This window comes from Bos indicus x Bos taurus, chromosome 4, assembly GCF_003369695.1.
Source record: "Bos indicus x Bos taurus breed Angus x Brahman F1 hybrid chromosome 4, Bos_hybrid_MaternalHap_v2.0, whole genome shotgun sequence".
Lineage (NCBI taxonomy): Eukaryota > Metazoa > Chordata > Mammalia > Artiodactyla > Bovidae > Bos > Bos indicus x Bos taurus.
Window position 1 is genome coordinate 106,262,914 of NC_040079.1, and position 27,493 is coordinate 106,290,406.

Consider the following 27,493-nt stretch of genomic DNA (forward strand, 5'->3'; position numbering starts at 1 on the left):
AGGATGAATGTGATGCCGTGACCCACACACACAGTTTGCCATGGCACTGGCTGCAGTTTTGTTTGGATCTGTTCAGGTTCAGTTGAGTTCAGTCGCTCGGTCGTGAGGTCGACTCATGGGGTCGACTCTTTGCGACCCCATGAACCGCAGCACGCCAGGCCTCCCTGTCCATCACCAACTCCCAGAGTCCACCCAAACCCACATCCATCGAGTTGCTACTGATGTAAAAATCTGGTTCTCAGCGCTGCTGCCCACGAATGGCAGCTGCCAGGCTCACAGGGCGCCATCTTGCAAGGGAGACGGGCTGAGTTCAGTTTCCCCACACGTGCGAAGCCCATACTGCTGCTGCTGCTGCTAAGTCGCTTCAGTCGTGTCCGACTCTGTGTGACCCCAAAAACGGCAGCCCACCAGGCTCCGCCGTCCCTGGGATTCTCCAGGCAAGAACACCGGAGTGGGTTGCCATTTCCTTCTCCGATGCATGAAAGTGAAAAGTAAAAGTGAAGTCGCTCCGTTGTGTCCGACCCTCAGCGACCCCATGGACTGCAGCCCGCCAGGCTCCTCTGTCCATGGGATTTTCCAGGCAAGAGTACTGGAGTGGGGTGCCATCACCTTCTCCAGAAGCCCATACTAGATCAGGAATTTATGTTCTGATCCTGTCATTCCAAACCTCTCCGCATGTGTGCCTTGTCATAATTGTTTTGCATGCCAGCCATTTATCATTTAGGAAATAGTTTTTGAGAACAATTGCAAAACAAAAACTTCAGAAGATTCTTCAAATTTGTTATTTACACTTTTCTGCCAAAGAAGTTGTAATGAACTAGAACTAGCTTTATATTATGCCCTGCTGTAAGGCTTCATCAAACATAAGATGTTCACTGTTTTTCAATGAGAAGATTTAAAAAAAACAGTTTCATGGCCAATTTGAATAAGTAAACCTTCAGGGATATAAGAAGGTAAGTCAAATGTCTACTTAAAATATCTTTCATTTATTTACACGTAGATATATAAAATCACATTGTACAGAATTAATGTAGCTTTTTTCTATGTAAACATATCTAGAAATATTTAATTCTTCATATGAGTTTTGAACCAGTTTCGTGATCACCACTTAATCCACATTTTGAATCAGCAGTTCATATGGTTTTGCAAAGCCTGCCATCTTCATTTTCATTCCACACTGACAAGAGGAAGGCCTTTTGAATGTTGTGTAATACTGGCCCAGGAAACCTTGTCCCACAGACACGTAACATTAGAATTGTTCCTTTTTTTTTTTCTATTCCCAATTTATCCTGAATGGATATAAATGGTCCATGTGTAACATACTGCCTTTTCAAGTGAACTTTCAATGCCTAGTTTTGCCATTCAGCACAGCATTTATAGAAGTATCCCCTAGGAATATTTTTTTATCCTTTTCTTTATAACTCAGTATTTTAGGTGACCTTGGTAAACAATCAGCGTGAGTGATAACTGAGGTTGTTTCAATCAAGTCTGCCTTCCTCACCTGGAACTCTAGACTTCTCAAGGTCAAGCAGTGGGAAGAGTACTCCAAGATCTGAGCCTTTGTGAGGATCAAATATGATGTGATGCCCTCTTAGTGTTTTGGGGAGAACCTTGTCCTTTATTTAGACATCTTGTAGTGTTTAAGAATAAACATGTTAATTTTTTAAAAGTGATTTTATGTATGTATGTATTTTTGGCTGTGCTGGGTCTTCATTGCTGTGTGGGCTTTTCTCGAGTTGTAGCGAGCAGGGGCTACTTTCTAGCTTGGTGCCCAGGCTTCTCATTGCAGTGGCTTCTTTTGGTGTGGAGCACCGCCCTAGGGCACCTGGGCTTCCGTGGTTGCAGCCGTGGGCTCTGTAGCTGTGGCTCTTGGGCTTAGTTGCTCTGTGGCATGTGGGATCTTCCTGGATCAGGGATCAAAACCTGTGTCTCAAAGCCCTGCACTGGTAGGCAGGTTCTTCACCACTGAGCCACCAGGGAAGTCCTATGCTGGTATGTTTTTTTAAGTAGCACTTAAAATGCTCAGTGTGATCGTGCAATGGAACACGATTTACCAAATTGTGATCCAGCTGTAAGACATGAACAGTATTGTCATGAGGCATAGTATTCATTATCAATTGGAAGAAAAGTCATCTTCTGTTCTGAATCTTTAGGCTTGTGCAGACTTTGACATGATATAGCAGCATGTCATTCTGACAAGATGCCAAGCAGTCTTTCAGTGGCTGGTCTGGTAAAAAGCACTTAGGTGCTATAGCAATGGCTGCTATCGAAGTGTCTAGATGGATAAAACGTTAAAACTTGTTTGCTGACACAGAAGCAGAGACTGTTAAACTACCTGCAAATGATACAAGACTGAGACTCAGTCCTTTTCATCTTCATAGTATTTCATAATCTTAATCCCCTTTAACACCCCTTGGAAGGAGTCGGTCTCCTAGTTTTGTAGTTAGGAGAACAGAGGTGCCAACGGTGGTATCTGAGCCGAAATTGAGGCTCAAAAGTTTCTTGTTTCCACTTTTGTGCGAAAATGGCTTTCTTGACATGAGCAGGATTGCTCAAGTTTGAGCAAGAGACCTCTCCCATATAAAGTTAGTTTAATTACTAGCCTGGTGTCTTAATCTAGTTCAGAGGCATTCCACAGGCCTGGCTGCTGCCTTTCAAAACACTGCTTTCGGTGTATTGGTAATTACCAAGTGAAGTCACTAACAATTTGAGCTTTGAGCTTCTGGAAACTTGATTGCCTTGTGAGAGAATGACCTGGCAGGCAGGCCCTTCCATTCTGCTGGCCACGGGTGTCCTCAGCAGATCACCTCTCCACTCACTCAGTCTGATTGGGCTGTGTCGCCACCCTGGCTCATTCTCATTTGTTTTGTCCCACTTTCCAGCCTTAGGTTTTCTCTCCCGTGAGTTTCCTTTTCTCTGGGCTTATCTACTTTGCCCCAATCCTCTGTGGTCAGAAATCTCTATTGATTCCAGGTCCTGTCTTTGAGGCGCATTGCCTGGAGAATCCCCATGGACAGAGGAGTCTTTGGGGCTACAGTCTGTGGGGTCGCAAAGAGCTGGACACGACTGAGTAAAGGGACTTCCCTGATGACCCAGTGGCTAAAGCGCCATGCTCCTAGTGCTGGGGGCCCAGGTTTGATCCCTGGTCAGGGAACTAGATCCACATGCAGCAACAAAGATCAAAGATCCTGCATGCCTCAACTAAGACCCGGTGCAGCCAAAAAAAAAAAAAATTTCTTTTAGGGCTTCCCTGGCAGCTCACCTGGTAAAAAAAAAAAATCCACCTGCAATGCAGGAGACCCCAGTTCTATTCCTGGGTCTGGAAGATGCCCTGGAGAAGGGAACGGCTACCCACTCCAGTATTCTGGCCTGGAGAATTCTGCAGACTGAGGAGCCTGGCGGGCTACAGTCCGAGGGGCCACGGAGAATTGGCCGTGCCTGAGCGACGTTCACAGCTTCAGCATTGCTGTGTGCTGTGCCAAGTCGTTGCTTCAGCATACCTCTTTTCAGTGCTCAAGTTTTCTCTGTTTCTAGTCTTGGTGCCAAGTAGAAAATTGTCAGTGACCTGGGGTGACTAATACTGTTAAATCTGGTTCAGTGTCCCTCTGTGTAAGTCTTGAAACAGAGGACCTCTATCCTAGTTTTAGGTGGGCCAGATAGTCTTCCTTTTCCTTCCATGGCCCCTTTTGTTTGCTGCTGTTAACATGACAATGTGGGGCCTAGGAGGGCTGAGGGGAGGCTCTGTCTGTGTGTTTAGACCTGCAGTGTTTAACCTGTCTTAATTGGACTTAACCAGGCTTTCTGTTTTTCTCCTGAATTGACTTGCAAAATACCCGGCTATTCTAACTGTGACTTCCCAGTAAAAGGTAATTAGAATAGTTGCTTTCGATATACATTTGCAACTGAAAAAATGTGGATGTGGTAAACATTTCACATTCCTAAAGCTAGAAATAGTTTAGATAGAAGCAGACTCTGTAAACAAAACACCTCCCATTTTGGTAACATTTAGAGAGATTGTTACAATTCAGAGTCCACAGGTGATTGAAGTAAAGGCAGGATAATTAATTGTCCTTGAAAGAGCTATTTGAATATAATGTAGTTTTTAAAAATCTGCAACTTTTTAAATATATTAAATATATATACTACTACTTTTAAATATGTATACTACTTTTTAAATATATATACTACTTTTCTTAAACCATGAGTTGGTATTTCCCTTTCATTAGGTAACTATAAGCAAAATAAATTCTATAAGTGATATGTATCTACTTTTGATTATTGCTTTTCCTTAGGTGCCAACAGAGCTTTATTTAGGGCATAGATTGCACCTTCTTAATGAAATAGGATTTATTTCATGTTAAATGGTCACACAGTTAAGATAGACTGAAAGATGCTTCCTTATGAAGCAATGGAATAATTCATGGCTCTTTTTGAGAACAAAAAGTGGTCAGTGAAGCAATCAAGCTTTGTTGAAAATTGTTTTCAGATTGTGTAATTGCAAATCAAAGACTTCCATCTAGCATGGAAGGTCACCTAGGAATATGAGCCCTCTCTGCTGTTTTCTAATCAAAGGCCTCTGTCCCACTGTATTTGACAGAGTAAGTCATCCCTTCAGTACCCATAGGGGCAGATGCTCAAGTCCCTTATATAAAATGGTGTAGAATAATGAATACAGTTGGTCTTCTATGCACAGGCTTCACATTCAGCTGTATATTCCATCCAAATTCCTGGATGTTGTGTTTGTGTTCTCATTCGAAGTGTGTATGTAAAGGAATTATTGGAGCTACTGTTCATAAAATCAGAAAGCAAGTAACGAAATATGTTCTTGATTCAGTTCGGTTCAGCTGCTCAGTCCTGTCTGACTCTGTGAACCCGTGGACTGCAGCACGCCTGGCTTCCCTGTCCACCACCAACTCCCGGAGCTTGTGCAAACTTGTGTCCATCGAGTCGATGATGCCATCCAACCATCTCATCCTCTGTCATCCCCTTCTCTTCCTGCCTTCAGTCTTTCCCAGCATCAGAGTCTTTTCTAAGAAGTCAGTTCTTTGCATCAGATAGCTAAAATATTAGAGCTTCAGCATCAGTCCTTCCAATGAATATTCAGGACTGATTTCCTTTAGGATTGACTGGTTGGATCTCCTTGCAGTCCAAGGGACTCTCAAGAGTCTTCTCCAACACCACAGTTCAAAAGCATCAATTTTTGACTGCTCAGCTTTATGCTCCAACTCTCACATCCATACATGACCACTGGAAAAACCATAGCTTTGACTGTACGGACCTTTGTTGGTAAAGTAATGTCTGTGCTTTTTAATATGCTGTCTAGGTTGATCATAGCTTTTCTTCCAAGGAGCAAGGGTCTTTTAATTTCATGGCTGCAGTCACCATCTGCAGTGATTTTACAGCCCAAGAAAATAAAGTCTGTCACTGTTTCCATTGTTTTCCATTTGTATGCCATGAAGTGATGGGACTGGAGGCCTTGATCTTCGTTTTTTGAATGTTGAGTTTTAAGCCAGCTTTTCACTCTCCTCTTTCACTTTCATCAGGAGACTCTTTAGTTCCTCTTCACTTTCTGCCATAAGAGTGGTGCCATCTCCATATTTGAAGTTATTGGTATTTCTCCCTGCAACCTTGATTCCAGTTTGTGCTTCATCCAGCCCAGCATTTCACATGATGTGTACTCTGCATATAAGTTAGATAAGCAGGGTGGCAATATACAGCCTTGACGTACTCCTTTCCCTATATGTAACCTGTTGTTCCATTTGGAGTCTATTGTTCCATGTCCAGTTCTAACTGTTGCTTTTTGACCCGCATACAGGTTTCTCAGAAGGCAGGTAAGGTGGTCTGGTATTCCCATCTCTTTCAGAATTTTCTACAGTTTGTTGTGATCCACGCTGTCAGAGGCTTTCGTGTAGTCGATAAAGCAGAAGTAGATGTTTTTCTGGAATTCTCTTGCTTTTTCGGTGATCTAACGGATGTTGGCAATTTGTTCTGTGGTTCCTCTGCCATTTCTAAATCCAGCTTGAACATTTGGAAGTTCACTGTTTATGTACTGTTGAAGCCTAGCTTGGAGAATTTTGAGCATTACTTTGCTAGCGTGTGAGATGAGTACAATTCTGCAGTAGTTTGAGCATTCTTTGGCATTGCCTTTCTTTGGAGTTGAAATGAAAACTAATCTTTTCCAGTCCTGTGGCCACTGCTGAGTTTTCTAAATTTGCTGGCATATTGAGTGCAGCACTTTCATAGCATCATCTTTTAGGATTTGAAATAGCCATCACCTCCACTAGCTCTGTTCATAGTGATGCTTTCTAAGGCCCACTTGACTTCACCTTCCAAGATGTCTGGTTCAAGGTGAGTGATCACACCATTGTGATTATCTGGGTCATGAAGCTCTTTTTTGTACAGTTCTTCTGTGTATTCTTGCCACCTCTTCTTGATATCTTCTGCTTCTGTCAGGTCCATACCAGTTCTGTCCTTTATTGTGCCCATTTTTGTATGAAATGTCCCTTGGTATCTCTACTTTTCTTGAAAAGACCTCTAGACTTGATTATTCTGCTAGTTATCTCAAAGGGATATTGTTTGGTCTTTTAAAGTGAAAATACAAGTTTGTTTCAAAACAAAATCAAATAATTCATAAATGTCTGTGAGAATGTAAAATTTTCTCTTTACTCCTTACCATTCTATTTTCCCTTTAAAAGATTACCACTGCATATATTTTTTATAAGTAATTTAAATTTTTATTTATTTCTCTCCTCCCTCTCTCTGTCCTATCACAATTTGTACACACACACACATCAATATTATATCTGTGTTTTTTTAACAAAAACAAAATCCGTTTGAGCACAGTGTATCTTAATGTTCTTTTCTCATTTAATAACTGTATACAGTGTTGTGTTTTGTTTTGTTTTGTTTTTAAGCAGTTTCTTACTGATGAGTACTTGTTTCTAGTTTGGGGACATTACAAGCAATGACAGAGTGAACATCCTTGCAGATATTGTGATATACTTTTGTGAATAAATACAATGAATCCCCAGCAATTAAATCGTTAGGTTAAGGGGCATGTGCAGTTGTTAGCATTAGTAGATTTTGTCAAATCCCATCAGTTTGTCACTTTTATCTTAGCAATGTACAAATATGTCAGAGTAATTTCTGAAGATAGCAGTTTATAAAAATACCTGCTTTTGTGAGTTCTTAGCCCCACATAAGGAAAACAAGTGTTTAGTCATGGCTTGGAGGACATTGTGCCATGCTAATTTTCTAATATCAGGGGATGTTTATATGGCTTTACAACCGCCAAAGCAGTAATTCATCCATCTTTCTCTTTCACCTGAAGCTCTGTGAAAGCTTCTTTGTGGGTTTCTCTGTTTTGACTCTTCACTCCCTCAAGTCCATAGTCCCCACAGCAGCCAGAGTGATCTAAATTTAAAATATAAGTCAGATTAACTCATTCTGACTGTTTGCCTGGCACTGGTCTAGTTGTTTAGAATGTCACTATGAAAAGCCAAGTCCCTGCTGACACTTATGTGGGTAAAAGAAGTCAGCCATTCAGAAGACTCTATGACATCAAGTGAGGCTGAGAACCTTGAAGAAAAAGGAGGCAGGATGAAGGGATGGAGAAGGGCCAACTCCAGATGAAAGATGAAAGTGGGGGTGGGGGGTGGGCATGCTTTTAATAGCGCTTCCCTAGTTGTTCAGATGGTAAAGAATCTGCCTGCAATGCAGGAGACCCATGGCTACCTACTCCAGTATTCTTGCCTGGAGAATTCCATGGACAGAGGAGCCTAGTGGATCAGTTCAGTTCAGTCGCTCAGTCATGTCCGACTCTTTGTGACCCCATGAACCATAGCACAAGAGGCCTCCCTTTCCCTCACCAGCTCCCAGAGTATACCTGAACTCGTGTCCGTTGACTCAGTGATGCCATCCAACCATCTCATCCTCTGTCATCCCCTTCTCCTCCTGCCCTCAATCTTTCCCAGCTTCAGGGTCTTTTCAAATGAGTCAGCTCTTCGCATGAGGTGGCCAAACTATTGGAGTTTTAGCTTCAGCATCAGTCCTTCCATTGAACACCCAGCACTGATCGCCTTTAGGATGAACTGGTTGGATCTCCTTGCAGTCCAAGGGACTCTCAGAGTCTTCACCAACACCACAGTTCAAAAGCATCAATTCTTCGGTGCTCAGCTTTCCTTATGGTCTAACTCTCACATTGATACTTGACTGGGACATAATAGAGTGGTCAGAAAGGCATCTCTGAGATGATGACATTTGAGAAGAAATCAGAGTCAAGAGGAGGCTAGTGTGCCCAACAGAAACCATGTCTCTAGTGGAAACTTGTCTAGCAGCTTCTGTGCTACTGCATGTAGATCCCAGCCCCGGCCCCTTCCCTGCCAGCCCTTCCTCTCCAGTCTGTGCCCTGGACCCTGCCCTCTACCTCCCCGCCTACTCTGCTCACTGCACTGGCCGCCTTTCCTCTGCAGATCCTTCAAGCTCATCCCTTCGTTTTCAGTTGCCTGAAGGCTCTTCCCCTCACATCTTAGCCCCGCAGATACCTGCTTGGAAGGACACCATGTCCCTGGCTGTCACAGCCCCTTATCCAGGTCTCTAAGCAGCCCATCACCCTGACACTCCCCTCTTGTCTCTCCTCTTCCAAAGTGGACTGTGATAGCAGAGACCTCGCTTACTCACTGCTGCGTCCTTGTGACAGCTTCTGGTGCACGAGTAGACATTTGATCGATATTCCTTGAGCAAATGAATGGTAAGCAAAAGCCAGATGTTGCCAAGTTATATAGCAAGGATATGAAAGCACAGAAAGAGGATAAGTTGACAAGTAGGGACCAAAGAAAACTAGGACACTGGGGAAGTTGAATGTGAAGGAAATAGCTAATTAGGTGAGAGATCGCTTTCCCGAGCTCTGAGGCCTCCATTTATTTATCCACAAGCTTTGCCCTGGGCACTAGAAATATGTGAGTGAATTCTAATGCATATTTTTTTTGAATTATCTATTTATTTATTTGGGTTGTGCTTGCGTCTTCGTGGCTGCGTGGGCTTTTCTCTAGCTGCGGTGTGTGGGCGTCTCCTGTTGCAGGGCGTGGGCTCTAGGCACGCAGGCCTCAGTAGTTAACGGCCCACAGGCTCAGTGGTTGTGGTGCACGGGCTCAGTTGCATGTGGGATCTTCCCAGACCAGGGCTTGAACCCGAGGCTCCAGCATTGGCAGGTGGATTCTTTACCATTCAGCCACCAGGGCATCCCTAATGTATGGTTTAGGAAGTAGTTTACCATCTCGTGGGAACAGCAGACAGGTAACGAGATCGCTGGACTACATGTGCAGTGGAGAAGGGCTGTCAGAGGGTCAGCCATGCAGCGTTCCAACAGAGATAGAGCTGACACATAGTAAGAAAGCCAGGAAGGCTTCCAAAGGGGAGATGGCATTGAAAGATGAGGTGTAGTTAGCCAGGGAGAAGGCAGAGACAGACGGCATGATCCGGTTTGTGTTGAGGAGGGGTCATTCAGCATCAGTGTGGAGAGTGCTGTGTTCAAGAGCAAGAGGAAGGCTGGGGATGGTGGGGAGGAGGGCTGACCATGCCCTAAACTAGGGAGCGATGGTGTGTGTGGGGGGGGGCTGTGTTTTGGGGGGGAGGTGATCTATTTAAAGGGTATGTGAGAGTTACACTTACCAAGTCTTGGAAAGTAATGAAACGAGAAAAGTATAGGAAGATTAAAAGCCAGATTTCTGGCTTGAGCATCTGGGTGGATGATGATACTGTAAATTTTGTAATTTGATAATATTTGACAAGCTGCAAGAGACCTTAAAAAACCTTCTGTTTAGTGTTACCTTTATAACTGAGGAATCAAAGCACAGAAATCTCAGGAGAATCAGCTCGGTGATTGGCAGGTGGAGGTACAGCTGGACCGAGCCTTCTCCTGACTCTGTCTGGTGGTGTTCTTACTCTACCTGCTGGATGTAGGGCTCGAGCCTTGTCAGAGGACGGGGGCTTGAGATGTTCTTTAGGGGTCATGTGCATGCATGAGGCTATGAGAGTGGGTATGACCCCCAAACCGATGGGACACCAATGATGGAACTCGACAACGGCCCTCGTTTGGGTGCAGGAATAAGTAAGTGTGGGGCAGAGGGTAGTAGAAACAGCTGTCCAGTGAAGAACTGGGAGGAACAGGTGGGAGCCCCAGGAGTGACAAGCTGGAAGTGGAGGAGAAAGAGGTGAGTGCTTTTCAAGTCCTGCAGAGACCAGGGGACTGAAATCCAAGAAAAGGCCCGTGAACTGAAAGATGGAAGTCACCAGTTATCTTTCAGAAATCAATTTAAGGAGAATGGCAGAGGTAGAAACCTGGAGGAGAAAAAATTCACAGATACAAACCACTCAGCCTAAAGATTTAGAAACAAAAGGGAAAGCATATAGCAACTGGAAGAAAAAATGGAACTGAGCAGCAACGTTAGCAGAGAGAAGAGGTTGGGAGATTTATTGTTTTTTTTTTTTAATTTGGTTGGGAGAACCATGCCTGTCTGTAGACAGAAGAGTCACTGACGATGGAAGGATTTGAAAAATCTGAAAATATAGCAGGGTCAAATATGGTGCTTTCAGGAGGGGCAGAGGCAGGGTCCAGCCTTAGGTGTGTATGTGTATGAGTGAGTGTGTTAATGTGTGAACACAAGCTCTTTAGGGCCAATGCTCACTCTGAGCTAGGCCTCATGCTTAGCGCTTTATACAGTTTACATCATTTAATCCCTATTACAGCCTATTCTGGGCTCCCCTGATGGCTCAAACAGTAAAGAATCCACCTACAATGCAGGAGACCTGGGCTTGATCCCTGGGTCAGGAACATCCTCTGGACAAGGAAATGGTAACCCACTCCAGTATTCTTGCCTGGAAAATCCCATGGACAGAGGAGCCCGTCGGGCTATAGTCTAGACTATAGCCTAGACTATAGTCGTGTCGCATAGAGTTGGACATGACTGAGCGACTAACAATTACTTACAGCCTATGATGCAGATAGTTTTTTGTTTTTAAGCAGTTCCAAGTTACAGTTGAGGAAAGGAACACATGATGGGTTTAGGTAATTTTTCTAAGGTCGTATACCTTATAAGGAAGTGGGAGGCTGGGTTTCAAACTCAGTGCAATCTCTCTGTGGAAGGCAAGGTATCACAAAGAGATATCAAGCCGGGTAAGAGAGAGCCTGTGCCTGATAGATAATGCAAGGAAGTCCAAAGACAAGGTTCCGTGCTATGCACAGATACGGAGCAGTGTACAGGTCTGGTGTCACTGTTGACACTCGCTTGCTAAAGAAATGGAAATAAAAAGAACTGCTGCTGCTGCTACTGCTAAGTCGCTTCAGTCGTGTCCGACTCTGTGCGACCCCAGAGATGACAGCCCACCAGGCTCCCCCGTCCCTGGGATGAGAGGTCACTAAATGCCATGGATTGTGTGATAGTTTAGGCTAGGGTAGTTAAAGGATCATTTTTTTCCTAATTGCTTTTAATACCAAATGCTTTTTTAAAACGTTAGATGCTGCTAAGTCACTTCAGTCATGTCTGACTCTGTGCGACCCCATAGACAGCAGCCCACCAGGCTCCCCGATCCCTGGGATTCTCCAGGCAAGAACACTGGAGTGGGTTGCCATTTCCTTCTCCAGTGCATGAAAGTTTTTCACTTTCATGTGAAAGTGAAAGTGAAGTCACTCAGTCGTGTCCTACTCCTAGCGACCCCATGGACTGCAGCCTACCAGGCTCCTCTGTCCATGGGATTTTCCAGGCAAGAGTACTGGAGTGGGGTGCCATTGCCTTCTCCGAAAACGTTAGATAGAATGACTCAATTTTGCTTTGTTTTGTTGTTTAGAATAAGCACGTTATCTTTGATCTTACATCAGCTCTTTAAATTATAGAAATTAAAACTATCCATTGTGAGGCAATTCTGTTTCCTTAACTCTTGCATTGACCAACGTAGCAGTTCACAGTCTGCCTGCCTTGCGGAGAGACACATAATCTGGCAGTGAGCCAAGTGGCTATCATTCCAAATGATAGTACTGAAAAATAACTGTGTGCCTTCCTGATAACTTTGTCACTAATATCTGCCATAAAATGAACATTTAGGACATTTTGTCTTATTAAAAGGCAAAATTTTAGAAATTAAAGAGTATCAAGTACATCAAGAAGCCAGGTTTTGTATCTAATGTGGTGTGAGCTTGTGTCTAATATTCAAAATGATGTAATATTGTCCATATTGTGCTTAGAAGTTTGCATTAAAAGAAAATAAACTGGAAGAAAATATTTTAAAAATCTCTCTGTTCCTACATTTCAGATGCATTATCTGTAAAAAGAGAATAATAGTACCTACACTTGTAACAGCAAATAAAATGGGACACTGTGAAAAAATATTTTTTTATTAAATGATGCCTAAAGGAACTGAATGTGCTGAACAGGACTAGAAAAGATCCTTTAAAATATTACAAAATGGTTGGTTTTTTTCATCATTCTTCCATTCATTCACCAAATATTTGTTGAGGGCTGACCTTCTATGAGGTGTGCTGAGTTATGTAGATGAGTGTAGCCTCATTGCCTTCAGAGTGATGAGTGTTAAGGGAGGTGAGAGAATAATTCTAGTGCCGTAAAGTTCTTTCAAAAGTTAATGTTAACAGGTAGTATAGTTTTTAAAAGAAGAAAGCTCATCTATAAAAAGGTATGTAATAACAGAACACAGGGAGGCCGGGCGTGCTGCAATTCATGGGGTCGCAAAGAGTCGGACACGACTGAGCAACTGAACTGAACTGAATCTCCTAGCCTCATGCTATGGGTAACCTATCTTTCTAGAGGCAAACATTTTTATCAAGTTAGTATTTTTATTTTGTTGTTGTTTCTTTGTTTTTGTTTTTTGCTAAGTACCTGCAGGATTAGTTTCAACAAAACACTTTTTTATTTTAGCTTAACTTTTGGAATATAATTTGCTGTCCTTTATATTTAGAAGTACTGAAACGATGCTATCAGTCCACTGTTCATAGAGGGCTCTGAATATATTTTCCAAAAGTGATAGGTATATTTCTTATAATTTGTTCTTTCATTTCTCTGGTTTCAAATTTTGACCATGGTCTGTATTTAAAAGATGGCTAACTTGAGAGATATGCATTGAATATAAAATAAAGGAAATATGTCTTGTGACAGCCAGAGTCCTATGTGGGGTATGATCAGTGTAGCAAACAACTTTAAATTTACTTAATAGAATTAGGTCTTTTGCCAAATAGAAGATTTGCTCTTAGCCTGGTAAATGTAGAACTCTCTCTGTGATTCATGTAGAAACCATATAGGAGTCATACTCCAGCTGCCAGCTTTTTAAAGACTATGTCAACTATTTGTATTTTCCTCTTTGACAGGACAGTGTGCTTTTCATTGATAATAGTAATTATCTTTATATCATCACTTTTTTCATTGAAGATGCTTGTACTAGGCACTTCATATTAATCATTGGATTTAAATTAAATCTTATGTCAGTACAAATGTTCCTCACTGGTTTTGGAGAGGAACTTGAGGTGCAGAGATTTTAAGAACTTTGCCCAACATACGGTAGTTAAGTGGCAGAATAATGATCTGAGCCCAGGTTTCTGACTCTGCAGCCTGTATTCTTGCTCTTGCAGTATCCTGGCCATTGATGTGGAGTTGGCAGAATTCAGATATAGAGCCACATTTGAGATGATATATTTTGACTATTTCTTTGAATGCAGTCTACCTCTTCTCATCCTCTTTGAGAGGACTTGCATGTAGATGTGCATGTGTGTGTGTGTGTGTGTGTGTGTGTAACTGAATCACTTTGCTGTACACCTAAAATTAATGCAGTCTTGTAAATCAAATATAGTTGAGTAGAAAAGCTTTTTTTTTTTTAATGCTCTCTTATACTATCTAGACAGCATGGAAAATTGCTTTGTTTCTCAGTGGAGGGAGAGAGAAGGGGGAGGGGGGAACCCTTCCCCTAAGCATCAGGAGTGCCAAGCTTGTCTCACATGAGTTTACATGAATTTATGTTTCTTGAGTGATATGAAAGCTCTCAAGATATAGGAATTTATTTTTAAATAACCTTGAATTGGTAGTGCCTCTAGCTACCTGATAGAAGAACACAAGTTTTCTCAAGAGGAACCCACCCTGAGCTCAGATGTTAAAGAATTTTCATAGATAATGTTCCAAGGAAAATGAGCAGCTCTTAAACATCTCAAATCACACAAGGAAACGAGGCACTTTAAAAAGAGGTGGCAGACGCAACCTGACAGCATTTTAAACCTTCAAAGATTCAAAATTTCAAAATTATTGTAACTATAATGTGAATTTTTTTAATGTAGAAGTGAAAATATTTATGTTGATTGAAATTTAAAATTCAACATTTCAAAATTCTGCCTTTAACAGCCAATTAAACACAGCTGAAGAGAGAATTAGTGAACGCGAAGATAAGAGAATTACTTGGAATAGAGACATAGAGTGGTACACAGGGAATTGTGAGCTGGTTTAATATGGGTATAAACAAAAACCAGGAGGAAATGATGGCTGAAAATTCTCTGCAACTATTGGAAGCTATCAATCTAGAGATTCAAGAAGTACAGCAAATCCCAATCTGGATAAATTAATCCAGACTAGACATATCGGAATGAAGCTGCTAAACACTGAAGCTGAAGAGAAGCTGAAGGGTGGCTGGAGAGGAAAGCAGATTGTCTTTAAAGGGGAACAGTTGAACTGTTGGCTAACTTAGAAGCAGGAACAGAGGAAGCTGGAAGTCATTTGAATGACATTGTCAGTGTGTACAGAAAAAAAAAAAGCCTTTCAACCTAGAATTCTGTGGCCTATGAAAATGTCTTCCAGGAACAGGGTAAAATAAAGATATTTTTTTAGACTAGCAAAACTCCGAAAACATATCATTGGTAGAATCTTCCCAAAGGAAATTCTAGAATGCACTTCAGGTAAGACGAAAGTGATTCCAGCTGATAGTTTGGAGATGGACCAAGGGATGAAGAGCAAAGAAAGTGGTAAATATTTACTCTAAATGACTTTGTCTGAATTTAAATGTAATATCTATATATAATGGTAATTATAATGCTTAATGTAAGTTGAGCTAGAATTAAATACATAACCATAAGATGCAGTTGCTTGTAATTTAAATAGTCTAATGTGTAAGTATCCTGTAAAAGGAAGGTGAAGATTACAGAGTATTAAAATTTTCAGGATCTAAACCTGGGGACTAGAAACAAAGTGTGCAACTTGTAAATGAGTAGCATGGAGAAGCTGGGGGAAAGAAGGCAAGAAAGGAAAGAAAAATTGAAAACATGGGGCAGAAAGATTGAAAACATGGGACATAGTTTACAGATTAGCTTTGTGAAGAAGACAAGACGTGTTTGAGACTAAAGTCCCATGTGGTAAAGCTCTCCATCCCATCTGAATGATGAGCATCACTGATGGCCAAGCAACATGCAATGGTAGAAGACTAGAGAATTACACCTGGCACCGGTGTGGCATTTCCTACCCAAATCCCTCAAGTTGTCAAGGTGCTTTTGTTAGGACTGCAATGAAATTAAAGAGACACCAATATCCTAAAAGTCCCTGGACTAAAGAAAGCAAAGAATAAACATTGAGATTGTATATACAGGTTGACGTTAATTTCAGCGTCACATACATGGAGTCTCCGGTTGTTGACTGGTTGATTCGGCTTTAACACCAGTGACACAGCATAACGGGCGAGGCGCCAGTGGTGTTTCTCAGTAAGATGCTGAAATGCACCCTTTTCAAATCCTTAACTGTCCCTTGACTGGGTGGGAGAGGTGCTGCCAGGTTGAGTATCCAAGGGTTAACTCGCTTGGGAGAAACCAAGAGGAATGCTCAAGGATCAAGACATGACATGCCGCCCATTGTTTGCAGCTCCAGGATCAAAATATACAATTATACATGCCAAATAAATTCTAAACCTGGAAGGCAGGAAAAGAGGGGTGGCTCTGCCTACAGGTGCCAGAAGCATTAAATAACCTTCCCAGACAAGGTGCACCACTGTTGGCCTGAAGGCTGCAGGGTCCCCCCGGTCTGGCATTTTCCCTCGTGTTAGACAATGTGAATTCACTGCAGGAGTCTCTGTTAAGCCTCCGTCTCCCAGACCTGCTGGCTCCTGGTGCCGGGCCCTGACACAGAGGTGCCTTTGTGAGTGTAATTACCTTCCCCTGTATTAGAAGGAGTCTGTTTGGAGTTCTGTTTGTAGGTGCAGCTAGAATAGGCGGGAATTAGCATGTGAAAAGATCTGCCCTGGCCCTGACTTCTTTATCAGCCACCATCCTTCAGGATTTTTTCCCCTGCCTCGGATTATCGGGCAGGTGTGATACCATCCAAGATGAAGAGCTTTCAAAAAAGGAGAAAGACACTGGAGATAGCAACGTGTATGTGTGTGTAAAATACAAATCCTGTTGTGTTACATCTTTAGACAATTTCATGCCAGACAGAGCTGGCAGAGTAAACTTGGGTGGATGATTCCAGCAACTTAAGAACTGATTAAAGTTCCCTTGGGCTTTCACCATAGTGTTAACATCAGAAAAAAAAAAAAAATGAGACGCAAAATAAATAATTCCTTTACCCTGGCTGTGCTGTGGCCAGCGTCTCTAAACTGTCTAATTGTCCTGTCCATCATGGACTATTAACGTGGGGATAAGTGAAGTTCCTAGACCTTATCAAATAGAATGGTGATCGAGAGACTCTGGATGGATATGGGGTTGGAATGGAGCCAGAGTTGATAATTAACCTAGATCTGAGTTTTGATTCTACTTCATTCACATATAGGTCTCCCCTAAGATGCCTTTTACTGTTCCTGTGTGTTATTAGTGGGTCTTTTATTAACAAGAAGAAAAAAAAAAACATAATTTCCCCTTTTTGGTGAAAGAGTGCTTTAATGGAGAATAAGAAAATTCGATGATTGCATTTTTCATATATTAATTTCCCCCAAGTGATTTTACTGTGTGTACAAAGGAAATTCGGGGCCAGCCAGGGAATGTCTGAGGGCAGAGCTGTCTAGAGCAGGGAAATCTGTGGATTTTTCTTACGGGGAGGAACATTTAAAGATTTATTTTGGGTGGTACACCCTTTGTCATTTATTAATTTTTTAATGGCCAAAGTACTTAATTTTGTGTTGCTGACGCAGGTTTTTGGGCAGCATGGAATGTTTCCCTTTATTATTAAATATAAGGTTGCCTGTTCAGAATGGGTAACGACTTAGTAAAAACTGTACGTGGGGCAAGTAGCGTTTGAGTCAAACAGGTTTCTGTTTTGATGTAGGACAGGAGAAGGGGTGTTCACCACAACGTGAAGGATTTATCAAGGAATCTGGGAAACGTTCTCAGTGCTGGAACTTGAAAAGCCTCCCTCACGTCCGGCCTCTCTCCGTGGTGCGGGAGCAACAGGTCAGGTGTTGCCTGAGGCAGCCTTACAAATCGGCACCTGCCTTTGTGCCTAGACCTGAAGGAAGTGGTAGGGAAAGGAGACCAGGGAAATTTAATAAGTCTGTGCCTTTTTCCTCAACCCTTTTCAGAGTTAGCTTTCCTTGGGAATTGGGCTTTAACGCCTGGCATGTGAGAGAGGCGAGGGGCACCTCATGGCTAGGGAGAAGCCGTGGGCTGCCAAGAGATGCCCGAGCAGGTGCCAGGAAAGGCAGGGACCACAGACCTCCTCGTCCCCACCAGTCCTCACACTTGCACTGGATTTGATAGTTTACCTGGGACTTTAATAATTATTTCCTTGTGGATTCCCAAACCCCTGTTTCCCTGCGGGCCCCAAAGCAGGCAACCTTTGGTCACCCTTTTTGGTAGAAGTGGAATATTTCGCCTTTAACTTTCCTCCGTGCTCCTCTATCACCCGGCCATATAGCCCCAGGAGATGGTACATCTGTTAGGCCCCAGGGCCCCTTCATAACTCACTCAATGGAAAGTAGAGTTTTTAAAGGTTTTCATTTGTGGACAAGACATCCCTGCTTCTATGGAGCAGAGATGGTGGCTGTTCCACAAAATATCTTTATTCTTCCATTCTTCTCTTCTCTTCCTTTTTTTTTTTTCAGATAATCAGAAACGTAAAACCTCTTACAGGGTCTCACCTTGGCTCCAGCACGTGTAACTTATCTGACCACATGGTTGATCCCTGGTAGAAAAAGAGATAACAAATTCCCGACCATTTTTTCCTTTCATGTTTCACAGTATAGCTCCGCCTTTTCCTCCGATGGGTTTTGTTTGTTCATTGTGTTTTGATCAAGTCATTTTTCTTCTTAGTCATCTGGAACTGTTTTCAAACATCTCTTAAAGCATACTACACCTCTTGTTAGTCTCTTGTTCTCACAGTGATACATGGCTTACTGCCATGATTTCAGGAAGGCAGAGTTCCTTCTCGGGAAAACCCAGCTGCTTCTTCACTTCGCCTTACTCTTCTGTGTCAGAGTAAGGGATGTTTCTAATTTCAGATCACATATTGGTGTATCCCAAGCCTCTCATTTCTCCTTTTAGTTGTGGTGTTTTCTATGGGAGTTGGCAAAGCCAAATCCGTGTCACCAGGAATGTGTCTTAGGCCCTAACAGCCAAGGCATTTGTTGTTTTCTAAATTAAATCAGATGTAGTTTCTGGCTGTACTCTGAAGTAGGCAACAGTGATCCAGGCAGACAGAAGAGCATGCAGCGATCTCAGGATAGCGTCGAGGAGGCGTAGACAGTGTGATGTGTGTGTGCTCAGTCGTGTCTGACTCCGCAACCCCATGGACAGGCCCCTCTGTCCATGGGATTCTCCAGGCAAGAATACTGGAGTAGGTTGCCATTTTTTCCTCCAGGGAATCTTCCTGACCCAGGGATTGAACCTGCATCCCTTGAGGCTCCTGCATTGGCAGATGGGTTCTTTACCACCTTGCCCCTGGGAAGGCCAGACAGTGTGGGGCCGTGTGGAATCCACTCCTTGTCTGTTTTCTACTTACTTTGAAAGAGTGGTGTTTGGGTTTAAATGAATGAAGAGGAGGTACGTAAGAGCTCGCTGTGCCTAGCTTAACCATCATCAAAGAAGATGCAGAGTGATAGGTGTGCCTTGACTGGTCAGATGAATGAGGCTTTCACTGAGAGGAATCAGGCTGCCCAGGAGACGAACATGGGACAGGGAAGCCCTTGCAAAGCCTTGACAAAGGTGAGAATACCGGGTCTAATCCACGGGACAGCCAAAACCATGGTGACGGTGGAGTTTTTGAAACAGCATATAGAAAAGAAATGTAGGCGTTTTGGCTAAGGCTATGTTAGACCATATCACCCCTCACTTGCCCACAGAAAAGAAAACCAGATAGCATGAGTCGAAGGAGAAGAAAAGGTGTAAATGAACCACAGAAACAGGATCCCAGATGTGGAATGGTTGTTACTATTACTTTTGAAGGTGGCGCTCCGAAACATATATGGTAGTTGTACTGTTTTTCAATTGTTAATATTCTCCTGTATTGTCTGAGATCAGCACTTAATACTTCATAATCAGAGAGGAAAATATGTTAAAGGGAAAATATTACCAGTAGTATTACCAGTGCATATAGACTAGAGTGCTATAGATGCAAAGATTCGGGAGATGAGGTCAATAGTTAAAAACTAATAGGTTAGTAAAAAGCAAGCTTTGTGTGAGGAGTGACATCGCTCTAAACAGTTACTCCAAAGTGACTTGTTTAGGAAGTCAGTAAAATGGCACTGTTTCGTTTTGCTTTTTTTAACCATACAGAGGGAGTCAAACATGAAGAAGTTTTAACTGATCTTAATTTGAGATGGTCATTTGGTATCTAATTTGAATGTCTCCTGGACAGACTCTGCTTGTGGGCAAATAGGGAAGAGAACTTACAGGCAGGTTTGGAGGCAAAATAGGGAAGAGGAAGTGAAAATAGACAAACAAATGAGTAACAATATTACCCCTACACAGGAACTCCCCAGATTATAACCTTTAAAAAAACAAATTGTTAGGAAAGGATTGAATGCTGCATGGATACTGGTGTTACCCTGTACTTTTTCCTCTTGAAAAAACTGGGCGAGATGGCAAAAACTCGAGCATCCTGCATTTTGGACCCGTCTCTGGCACTGCCTCCAAGGAAGTCCCTTGAGCAAGTCAACAGCAAGGCCCTTAATAAATATGCAGTTGATAGGTTAACTGTCCTGGGCATCATTTTGCACGTGTATAAAATGAGGAATTTGGCTCTGATGAATGCTGTGGTTCTTCTTTTCAGTTAGTCATTTAACAGGTTGGGGTTAACAGAAGTGTGGGCTGATTGGCCACATGTGATAGAGATATGTCCTTTATTTATTTATTTAGAATATCTGTACTCACAGTGGGCAGAGGCAGCTTATTAACACATCCATGGGTGAGTTGGTTGAAGAACAGCCAACATGACAGAATCCAGATTCCAAGCATTTGTTCCACTTGGAAGGATGGGCCAAACCAGGATGAAGTTTAATAGGATTAAACATAAAGCCCTGCTTATGTTACTTGTTTAGGGCAATCAATTAAGTTACAGTAGACCTATGTTAATAGCGGTTCCTATGAAAAAGACTAAGGGTTTTATTACCCACAAGCTCAGTGTGAGTCAGGAGCATAATTCGGATGTTAGAGAAGGAAAGGCTACGATAACAGATGTGTAGTGTTAAGGAGCTTTGACAGACTGAAGCCTGGCATCAGGCTAATAGCCGAGATCCAACATCACGAGACCTCAATAAATGTCACTGGGCTTGGCTAGATCTGTGGAATCGAATGGATTCATTCCTGTCTTTGAAGAATCTCTCAATTTGGTGAAAATTTTTAGGTATTAGAAATCTGTGAAAGAAATGGTGTTGAAAAGGGGGGCTTCCTTCCCATTTAGCCTACCTAAAACACATTATATGTCTTGTGGTTTTTGGTAGAATTTTATATCATATTTCTGGGCATGCATCAATTTTCAAGGCCTCCCCATAGCATTATTTTGGCACCAGAAATGATTTGGTGAAGACCTTGCCTTAGCTGCTAATTGTTCTACACAGAGCTCTTAAATGTACAGGAATTATTATAAACATTTTAAGGTTTTAGTACAGGCATTTATCAACATTTCATAGACCCTGGAGAGTAGGGTAAGTACATGAATAAATTGGGGGATCCATGAACCCCTTGAAAAGGTATATAATTTTTTACATATGTGTAATTTTTTCTGGGAAAAAATCCAACATTTTCATGAGAGTCTCAAAAACAATACAAAAAACAACCCCCTTGCCCTGCCACCTCTATAATTTGCCCATTTCCAGGTGTATAACGAAGAGGCATCTTGATTGTTGATGCCTACCTTCTGAGAACAAATCCTCCTTGAAATGCCAGTGACCTGCCCTCAGTTAGAGATTTAAAAGGATGTTGCAGGCAGAGTTCCAAAACCGTTTTCACCAAAATCTTACCCTGAGAATAAGGAAGAACTCTCCCTTCTTGCTCATACCATGCAATAAAATGCTTTATTTTAAATTACAAAATTCTGACTTATTACTTGCAGAATCCGGGTTATGTATACTTTTTTCCATTCCCCTTTCAGCTTGTAAGTACACATTTGGTCTTCTCCAGGAATATTTTGTTCTGAGGGAAGTTCCAAAGAAGCTTGATCTTCTCAATGGGATATGTGTTTCATGTGGTTTCTCTTCCTTTGCAAACACACAGGGTGCCAAAGCTTGCTTTCTGCGGGACATTCCTTTCTCGGCCATCTACTTCCCGTGCTACGCTCATGTGAAGGCAGCCCTTGCAAACGAAGATGGGCAGATCAGCCCTGGAAGCCTGCTCTTAGCTGGCGCCATAGCCGGTGAGTGTCCTTGGAGCTCTGCTCCCACCCATGCCCCTGCGCCGGGGTCTTTGCTTAGTTCCTGATGTGAGATGGCCAGAGATTGCTTTGAAGAGCTCCTGAAAAGAAAGGGAAAGAAGTGAATCTTACTTCTGGCAGATCTGGCTGTTAGACAAGCTTCATTCGTTAACTACCTCCCCGCCTACCACCACCAAAAAAAAAAAGGGGGGGGGGCTCGTTTAAAGATCGGTGCATTTTGTAACATTGTCAGATTCCAATTCAAGCTCATGTCCTTTCGCGGGTTTCATTTACTAGTGTAAGAACAAGAACTATTCCGTCAGACTTTTTTTTTTTTAATGTTAATGTGAGAAAAAGAAAGTGAAGTCACTCAGTCGTGTCCAACTCTTTGTGACCCCATGGACTGTAGCCCACTAGGCTCCTCCATCCATGGAATTTTCCAGGCAAGAGTACTGGAGTGGGGTGCTGTTTCCTTCTCCAGGGGATCTTCCCGACCCAGGGGTTGAACCCGGCTCTCCCACATTGTGGGCAGACACTTTACCGTCTGAGCCACTAGGGAATCCCTTAAATGTCAATACCTGAGCCCTAAAAGTGTCTAACCGAAGTAATACATAAAAGCTCATCCAGGAAATTTAAGCAATAGTTATCCTCATCGAGAGAAAAGAAATGTAGTGGAACTGGAAGCTGCTTGGGTCCGATTCCAGCTAGCTGTGTAAGGTTATAAGATTGGAGTTTGTGCATGTACTGAATCTCAGCGAGAAGTGACTGTCTTCTCTAGTGCTACTGTGCAAGTATGAAAGGAAGAAAACAGATGCGGAAGTTGGCTTTTCCATTCCCAATGTAAATCCCTTGAGGAAATCTGGTTATAGCCCCAACAGGAATGACTGTGCTCTTTGAGGCGGCTCCTTGTTTAGAGACTCCAAGGGTAGAACAATCTGGATTATCTCCCCGGGCGGTGACAAACATGTAATGAGCTAACAGACCTTGAGGCAGTCATGGGGTGCCTGGCTTCAAAGTTTCCACACAGGGGGTGCTCTCCTCAGACGTGTGGCTTGCCTCTCTGGAGACCTACCCCCTGCTTTGAGAAACTTTCTCCAGTCTTGTGACCCCCTGTGTCCTGCCTGTAGCCTGAGGAGCCCTGGAGGCAGGAACCCCTGGAACTACTCTTTAAATTCCTACTATTCTGTTGGGTGCTGTGCTCAGTCATGTCCATCTTGAACCCAGGTCTCCTGCATTGCAGGCAGATTCTTTACCATCTGAGCCACAAGCTCACGAAGTGAAGGCGTTAGTTGCTCAGTTGTGTCTGACTCTTCACGACCCCTTGGGCTATAGCCCACTAGGCTCTTCTGTCCATAGGATTCTCCAGGCAAGAATACTGGAGTGGGTTGCCATTTCCTTCTCCAGGGGATCTTCCTGACCCAGGGATCAAACCCGGGTCTCCTACATTTCAGGCAGATTCTTTACCATCCGAGTCACCAGTTCAGTTCAGTTCAGTCGCTCAGTCATGTCCGACTCTTTGCAATCAATGAATCGCAGCACGCCAGGCCTCCCTGTCCATCACCAACTCCCAGAGTTCACTCAGACTCACGTCCATCGAGTCAGTGCTGCCGTCCAGGCATCTCATCCTCTGTCGTCCCCTTCTCCTCCTGCCCCCAATCCCTCCCAGCATCAGGGTCTTTTCCAATGAGTCAACTCTTCACATGAGATGGCCAAAGTACTGGAGTTTCAGCTTTAGCATCCTTCCTTCCAGATAAATCCCAGGGCTGATCTCCTTCAGAATGGACTGGTTGGATCTTCTTGCAGTCCAAGGGACTCTCAAGAGTCTTCTCCAGCACCACAGTTCAAAGCAGTCAATTCTTTGGCGCTCAGCTTTCTTCACAGTCCAACTCTCACATCCATACATGACCACTGGAAAAACCATAGCCTTGACTAGACGGACCTTTGTTGGCAAAGTAATGTCTCTGCTTTTCAATATGCTATCTAGGTTGGTCATGACTTTCCTTCCAAGGAGTAAGCGTCTTTTAATTTCATGGCTGCAGTCACCATCTGCAGTGATTTTGGAGCCCCCAAAAATAAAGTCTGACACTGTTTCCACTGTTTCCCCATCTATTTGCCATGAAGTGATGGGACCGGATGCCATGATCTTCGTTTTCTGAATGTTGAGTTTTAAGCCAACTTTTTCACTCTCCTCTTTCACCTTCATCAAGAAGCTTTTTATTTTTAGTTCCTCTTCATTTTCTGCCATATGGGTGGTGTCATCTGCATATCTGAGGTTATTGATATTTCTCCCGGCAATCTTGATTCCAGCTTGTGCTTCTTCCAGCCCAGCATTTCTCATGATGTACTCTGCATATATGTTAAATAAGCAGGGTGACAAAGCCTTAAATTCTTGGTTAATCGTTTTTCTTCAAAGGTGGTGATATTACTGTATGAGGCAGGGTTGTCCTTACCTGGCAGTTCAGGAAGCCTTATTATATGAATCCACAGTGAGATTACTCTACCTACATCAGAAAATCATGATTTTATAACTAGAGCATAGAATTCCCAGTTTTAATGCCTGTTTGGCCACATCGACTCACTGTCTCCTTTATATGTCATTCAGATGTATAAATGATAATGTTTTGAGCCCAAAGGTTATAATACCATTTATTTCAAAGCACTTACCCAAAATAAGTGAGAAACTTACCAGCTTACCAGTAGGACCTACTGGGGAAAACTAGCATACCACTTAGAATCCACCTGCCAGTGTAGGAGCCATGGGTTCAATCCCTGCATTGGGAAGATCCCCTGGAGCAGAAAGTGGCACCCCACTCCAGTATTCTTGCCTGGAAAATCCCATGGATAGAGGAGCCTGGAGGGCTACAGTCCATGGGGTCGCCAAAGAGTGGGACACGATTTAGAGACTAAACAACAACAACTCCATTATTCTATGAACCTAAGATAATCATCATTTAACATTTTTGCTCATTTCTGCCCCTTGGGTGGTTTTTAACAGGGCTGTGATCACACTGTGGGTATGTTATTCACTCACTGTCATTTCTGAAGCATTGGTCACCACCATGGCAAAATGAAAGACGGCAGGTGCTGTGGGCTCAGGCTATCTAGGTTCAAATTCCAGTTTCCCCACTGAAAGCTATGTGACCCAAATGAGTTACTTAATGTCTCTCTGTTTGTTTCTCCACCTATGGATGGAGCTATGAATAGTCTTAGTCTCATAAGACTATTATGAAGATCAAGTGAATTAATAGGTACAAAGATCCAGGAAAGAACCTGGGACATAATAAGTATTTTTATTATTTTTTAATTTTTTTCTATTAAGTATTTTTGAATGTTCAGTACTAGTATTAATTTTCTTAATTTAAAACTTTGTAAACGAAATTTTTAATTGCCGCATGCTTACATCATCGTCAATCTTAGATGATAAACTTTTTTTCAGAAAAAATGTAAATACATAATATTGTTAAACATCTTTGCGCATAAGACTTTTCTCTGTTTTAGATCATTTCTTTGGGAGACATAAATTCTCTGAAATGAGTTTGCTGGTGAAAAAAAAAATATATATATATATATTATTTAAAGGCATACTGGTTTATATCCCCATGCTGCTATTATTTTAGCCCTGTAACCATCCTATCATCTTTCAGAGTTGTTCTCCAGATACCATCTGTATTAGTTATTGGTTACCACATAACACATTATGCCAAAACTTACCAGCTTAAAACAACATATGTTTATTATGCCAGGATCTGTGGGTCAGGAGCAGCTTCTGTGGGTGCCCTCTAGCTCAAGTCTGTTGTAGGGATGTCAGCCAGGGCTCCGGAAGGCCTGGCCGGGGTGGAGGAAGCATTTTCAGGATGGCTCGATCACATGGCTTTGGCTGGTCCATTGATTCCTTGCCACGTGGCTGCTCTGTGGCTCCTTGGGTGTCCTCATGCCACGGCCGCTGGCTTCCCCCAGAGCAAGATGAGGGAGGGGTAGGAGAGAAGAAGAGAAAGCAGAAGTTGCAGTGTCTTTATGAACAGTCACACCCCTTCATTTCCACACTGTCCCATCGGTCATTCTGATCAGCCTCTGTAATGTCACGGAGACGACAGAGAGGCAGAGGTCAGAACATCAGGAGGGGAAGACCACTGAGGCCCATTTGGGAGCGAGCTGCACTGTGACCATGGAAGGACTCCTTCCATCTTACTGTCCACCTCCCCTTCCCTGTAAGGCAGGGTGATATGTAAGACAGAGGTTGTCATTGGTGTTTTTCTCAAAAGGACAGATCAGCCACAAAGCTTGATGATCTTGAATATTCCACAAGTCTGTATCAACTGTGTAAGGAGAACTGAGCTACTTCCTTAATTTCATAACAAATATCAGAAGCCATGGCAAATGTCATGACCTCCAGTCTCATTAAAATTAAGAAGGTTTTGGTTACCCTGTTTTTGAGCCTTGTTTTGGAGGTGCCAGTCAATATGGTAAACGTGAAAGGGAAGTAACAGTCCTAAGTATTAGAAGAAATGAGTCTGTCATTATTTGAAAATGATTATTTACCTGAAAATCCAAATTAAAATATCTAAAAATGAATCGGGAGAGGACATGTTGATGGGGTGCATAGTCACAAAGCCTGGGGAGTAGGTAGGTTCCAAGGCCAAAGTGATCTTTGTTATCATTAAGAGAAAGGAGGGAATCTGATCTCAAAATAAGCTGTAAGGAATAGTAATTGACCACTAACTTATTTATTATGAGAAATGTCTCAGTACTACTTTTATGTGACAGAATAAACATTTTTATACAAAATATAATTTTTATATTTTATACTTCAGTTGATCTCTTATACAGGCTACATATATTTTTTGTTGGACAATGCTATTATACATAAGATTCATCTGGGTTCAGTGAATATGATTTTCCCCTTTTATGTTTTGACAGGAATTTTAGTTATTCAGTAAGTATTACCTTTCTCCAAAAAATTTGTTTTGATTTAAAGTTAGGTTGCTTTAGTAATATGCAACTTTTTAACATAACAGGTGGTTGTCGGTATCTTAAAATGTAGAGAATATTACAGTTTTTTGGGTCTGTGTATATCTGGTTATTGGAGAAGGCAGTGGCACCCCACTCCAGTACTCTTGCCTGGAAAATCCATGGACAGAGGAGCCTGGTAGGCTGCAGTCCGTGGGGTTGCTAAGAGTTGGACACGACTGAGCGACTTGACTTTCACTTTCTCTTTCATGCATTGGAGAAGGAAATGGCAATCCACTCGAGTGTTCTTGCCTGGAGAATCCCAGGATGGCGGAGCCTGGTGGGCTGCCGTCTATGGGGTCGCACAGAGTCAGACAAGACTGAAGCGACTTAGCATATCTGGTTATAAACTTGGAAGATCTTTAAATACTGGGAACATCTCTCTTAATTCACAGGATTGGGTTAAGACTAACGGCTGTTTGAATTTATGTTCATTAGCCAAAGTGCTTCACGTGTCAGAAGGTGAGGGTTGATGCCAGGGACCTGAAATTAAGGAAACAAGGTCTAATTCACTCTAATTAAGTGTTGCTTTTTTGATTAAAGAAGGGCATTTCAAAGTGCTTTATGGATAATATCAAATGAAGGATATCTAATACTTATCAAATATTACAGAGCAGCTCATCCCAGAGGGTCTTAATTTCAGAGTGCTGAGGTAGAGGAACAAGTCAGACTACAGTGAT

At 42.5% G+C, this 27,493-nt stretch overlaps 1 protein-coding gene and 1 long non-coding RNA gene across 4 annotated transcripts in view; one reads left to right on the forward strand and one right to left on the reverse strand.

Annotated features, from left to right (window-relative positions):
* SLC25A13 (solute carrier family 25 member 13) overlaps positions 1-27,493 on the forward strand; it is a 231,183-nt gene that overhangs the window by 194,140 nt on the left and 9,550 nt on the right. For all 3 annotated transcript variants that reach the window (XM_027540106.1, XM_027540105.1, XM_027540108.1), the window contains exon 15: positions 21,671-21,809. In XM_027540106.1, coding sequence (XP_027395907.1) covers positions 21,671-21,809 — 139 coding nt within the window. The remainder of the gene's footprint in view (positions 1-21,670; positions 21,810-27,493) is intronic.
* Positions 21,443-26,940, reverse strand: LOC113891711. The gene is made up of 2 exons (XR_003510864.1): positions 25,518-26,940; positions 21,443-21,907 (listed from the first exon to the last, which is right to left on the reverse strand). It is a non-coding gene; the product is annotated as an uncharacterized LOC113891711 (long non-coding RNA).